General features: G+C 32.5%; 1 protein-coding gene across 3 annotated transcripts in view; it reads left to right on the forward strand.

The window, feature by feature from the left end:
* The window catches only part of LOC137632263 (ATP-citrate synthase-like), a 369,682-nt gene that overhangs the window by 15,280 nt on the left and 349,402 nt on the right, over positions 1-5,000 (forward strand). For all 3 annotated transcript variants that reach the window (XM_068364154.1, XM_068364155.1, XM_068364156.1), the window contains exon 2: positions 2,465-2,625. In XM_068364154.1, coding sequence (XP_068220255.1) covers positions 2,473-2,625 — 153 coding nt within the window. In that variant the 5' untranslated portion in view covers positions 2,465-2,472. The remainder of the gene's footprint in view (positions 1-2,464; positions 2,626-5,000) is intronic.

The following is a 5,000-nucleotide window of genomic DNA, read 5'->3' on the forward strand; positions in this document are numbered from 1 at the left end:
TTCATATTATAAATGTACATAGTGTGTGTGCTTGTGTACGTAAACGCTAATGAGATCACTTTTCCTTCAAATCGTCATACCCAGTTCAAAATAGCAATATACAGTGTATGCAAAAATCTGTACCAAAATAACTTTCATTGTTATTGTCTATGTCCATCGGGATACAGAAAACGAACATGAATGAGTATTCTGAAAAATGCCAACTAATCATACAATGCTGGCCATCGCTATAAACAACCTGCAATGTTATAATTGGAACTGAAGACAATACTAGGATGATTTGAGCAAAAGACCTCACAACAAGATTTGACAATGGCGGTTGATGCGTCACAACTCTTTGTTAATTGAAAATAGACAGTGTTGTGATTAATGGGAATGCATAGCTTATTGTTGAAGGACTTTTTAAACTCTGCCATCGTGATCAGTTTATTCAACAAATGCGTGAGTGTGTGCGTGCGTGGGAGGTTAGTTGTGGATTCTTGCAAAAGCTACCCCGTGCATACACGAATATTAATTGACACGATTGCATCGTAAAGTAAAATTTGCGCCCTCAGATTTTTCAAGCATTTTGCTTGTGTGCCAGAAAGAATTTACGATCTGTTTGGTTGTGATGTCTACATTTTTGGTTTATTTATTTTATTTACCTTTTTTTTTTTTTTTTTTTTTTTTTTTTTTTTTTTTTTTTTTTTTTTTGAAATGTGATCCTTATACGTTAGCATTACATATCACGTACCCTTGAAGAGTACATTCTCGTTGACTTTTTTTTTAAGGCATCTATCATGGCTGAATAACAAATCTGAAAATAATAAATTAAAACAAAATAAACCAATTATTTCTCCAATGGATTCATCAGACCAGAAACCCACACACACACACAAACACACACACACTCACAAAAGAACAAGTTGTTTTTAGTAAGATTACGTATTGGTCATACTAAATTGACTCATTGTTTTCCAATGCGTATACCTCATGAGATAATTCCCAAGTGCAGTGGGTGTGACATGATTTTAAACACAAGACATTTTTTTAATTTTTTTAATGATTGCAGATTTTTTAGACAAAGAACTGTTTTGGATAATAAACATTATCTAACTTTTTATCGGAATCTGTGAAATTTCATTTTTTTAGAGGCATAAATACTGTATAATAGATAAAATTGAAGTTTTTATTTTTCAATCGGATGTAATATATATTATAATTTATCACTCCCGATTTTATTCTGGTCAGGTCTGTGGGAGACAAGTTGAACTCATTGGGCTGATAAATCTCCTCCCTTTTATTAGTTAAAAACCGCACTGAATATATTAAAAAAAATCCATCTCCTCCCTTTTATTAATTAAAAACCGCGCTGATTTTATTTAAAAAAATCCTATGATTTTACATATACTTGCTTCTTATTCTTAGAGTAATGTACATTTTCATGATATATGTACACTTGATTATATATAATTAACTCTAGACGTTTTTATCGGTGCAAATTTTCAACTGGGCTCCACAAACCACTAGAATAGTTGGAAGACCTGGGCCTATATGGCCGAGGACAATGAAACGTGACGTGGAAGATGATGAATGGAGAGGTATTGAATTAAGAGCTCAAGATAGAGACGACTGGCGAAATCTAACCGAGGCTCTTTGCGTCAATAGGCGTAGGAGGTGGTGATGATGATAATGATATATATATATATATATATATATATATATATATATATATATATATATATATATATATATATATATACTGTATGTATATATATATATATATATATATATATATATATATATATATATATATATATATATATATATATATATACACATATATACACACACACATATATACTGTATATATATATATATATATATATATATATATATATATATATATATATATATATATATATATATATATATATATACCTCCATTTATGTCATGCCCCTTACTAGTTACATACTTCAAAATCAATAGGTGTAGTTGTGTCAAGTTGAGAAGGTGCTCTTTAAAAATGACATTAAGCGCATTATGTAACCATTGCGTACGTAAATATCACTATTCACCTAAATAGAGAAATGTATTACAAGTGCTGTCAGGTATGAAGCAAATTTCTTTTTTAAGATGTAGGCATTAATATTATTTTTGTTGCTGTTTTTCGTGAGATCTTTTGTCGTCCAATTTTTAGTGTTTTATAAAATTTGAGAGAGAGAGAGAGAGAGAGAGAGAGAGAGAGAGAGAGAGAGAGAGAGAGAGAGAGAGAGAGAGCATAACGGCATCTTTAGTAATGTAGTGGGAAAGCATACACTTTTTTAAAGAAATATTTTTTATCGAAAAATCTAAAAAGAGTTAATTAATCCCCTTAAAAAGTTACTTTATGATCACGATTAATGAACAAACGCTGTTACCGAAGACTTGTTTCGAATATGACATTTATAATTTAATAATCTATCTAAAATCTTTCTTTCGCAGGATAAACCATGTCTGCCAAGGCCATTCGGGAGGTGACGGGGAAGGCCTTGTTGAACAAGCACTTGCCTTCTTCAGTGTGTGCTCCATGCCGCTTTGCCTCTGTTAATGAAGACACCAAGTGGTCCGATTTGGTCAAGGAACACCCTTGGCTCCAGACAGAGGTGAGGAGATCATTGCCATATATTGTTTATCATGAACTGTATTTAGTACAATTGGACACAGGGATTCATGGTACACTTCTCTCTAAAAAAAGTGCACCTAGCCACACTTACTGCTTGGTGAGTTCCTGTGTTTAGCCCCGCCCACTGCATTCGCCATCTCTTCTTACGCTATCTGTTTGGTCACTTGCTGCGAAGTAAGGATGTGACAGTATACACATTTTCGGAGCGAGATGTGCAAGGGATTTATGTGTCCAACTGTACACACGTCCCTTGCTTGGTTCAAACACTGGAACTCCAAGTAAAGTAGCTATGGGTTTGACTGGCCGTAGATTCTCTTTCTTGATGCCCCTTTTGACGACATGAGTACACTAGACTATTATGAAGTTCACGGTATACTATGAAAGCAGTATATTAGAAATTAGTCAGACAGTTTTAGAGTTCTTTCCAATTCATTAAGTTTCCTGATATTCCATCGAGATTTCCTTTAAGATTGACTAATCTATTAAGGCCTTCGGGGTATAGTCTTTATGATCCGTTTCATCTCTCTTTTTTTTTTTTTTTTTTTTTTTTTTTTTTTTTTTTTTTTTTTTTTTTTTTTTTTTTTTTAATAAAATAGGTGGTTGTGAAGGCTTTACTTTGCTCATTCAACATGACTCAAACAATAACTGCCTTTTTATTTTTTGAATTGAAGCACGTGAGAATATCACTGAAATCAACACGATTTAGAAGTAATAGATCTTGTGTTTTTGATTTAAGGAAAACCTTAGATAGGTCTCTTTTAAACTTGTAAAGGTTTCTGGTGTCTTGTTTTACATTTATTTTTGTGGACGGTGCTCTCTGGTAAGTTTCATTAATGACAATTAAAAAAGGTTTAATTTAATTTTTTTTTCAAGAATTTTACCTAGATTTGATTTAATTGAAGCCATTATTCGTTTGTTACTTGCTGCCTTGTGTTAGGTAATGTAATTTTTAATCTAGCGTTATTAGCTATCATGGAATGGGTTATCGTGCTGAATTTTTAGCAGAAATATTTTGATTTCTGATAGATTCTATTTTGAATATTCTTATGTTAGTAGACATGTGTTACATCTATTCTTCGACCCAACAAGTTTTCACTCTCTAATTTATAATCTTTGGAAGACTTCTGAAAGATAAATTACAAGAAATATAACTTAGGGTATAAATTCCTGAGGTAAATACGATCTTGAAAATAGCAAGGTTATAGGAATTATGGAAATATTATGATTTAATAAGCTGCTCTAGGATCAAATCTTGTTTCTAGAAGATGGTGAATCAATGTAATACTAAAATGAAATACACGTATGATTGGAGGAGTAAAGGTTATGCCATCTCTACATCTAAAGTTTCACTTATGCAATGAAAGTTTTAAAACTCCATGACTTCATATGAAAAAGAAACTAAAATGGGTATAAATGAATCAGTTAGAGAGAGAGAGAGAGAGAGAGAGAGAGAGAGAGAGAGAGAGAGGGAGAGAGTGTAGGCGTTGTCCTATGACGTCAGTTCCATTGTGAACCATGGCATGTCTTTTGCTTTGTGTATTTATTGACTTATGTACTTTGATGGCAGTAAATGAATAAGGCATTTTATATTGTGACTGATCATGTGAAACCATTATTAAGTCAACGTATTTAGGTTAGTTGTCCCCTTAATGGTGGATTTGGTGAAAAATTTTCCCTCTTTAGTTTTAGCTCATTTTCCTGTTACCATAACATTTTCATCTTTTCTTTCCTTTTATGTTTTTTATTGATATTATTCTTCGTATGGACTAGGAGTGGGCATGCGATTTCCTGCCCCATATTGTCAAAGAAATCAGTACTCTCTCTCTCTCTCTCTCTCTCTCTCTCTCTCTCTCTCTCTCTCTCATGAGATTTTTAAGCGGAGAAATTGTAAATGTAGTTCTATTTCTATGTGCATGTTTCATCACTTACGGAATTATATTGAAAGGACCTTGAACTTAACAATAGGATTATAAAAAACTCAATAAAGTATATAATTTTCGTAATACTTTTTATTATCATTATTATTATTACTTGCTAAGCTACAACCCTAGTTGGAAAAGCAGGATGCTATAAGCCTAGGGGCTCCAATAGGGAAAAAAGCCCAGTGAGGAAAGGAAACAGGGAAAAATAAAATATCTTAAGAACAGTAACATTAAAATAAATATTTCCTATATATATTATAAAAACTTTAACAAAACAAGAGAACGAGAAATAAGATAGAATAGTGTGCCCAAGTGTAACCTCAAGCAAGAGAACTCTACCCCAAGACAGTGGAAGACCATGGTACAGAAGCTATGACACTACCCAAGATTAGAGAACAATGAAGATTAGAGAACAATGGGTTGATTTTGGAGT

The sequence above is a fragment of the Palaemon carinicauda genome, chromosome 41 (genome assembly GCF_036898095.1).
Source record: "Palaemon carinicauda isolate YSFRI2023 chromosome 41, ASM3689809v2, whole genome shotgun sequence".
Taxonomy (NCBI): domain Eukaryota; kingdom Metazoa; phylum Arthropoda; class Malacostraca; order Decapoda; family Palaemonidae; genus Palaemon; species Palaemon carinicauda.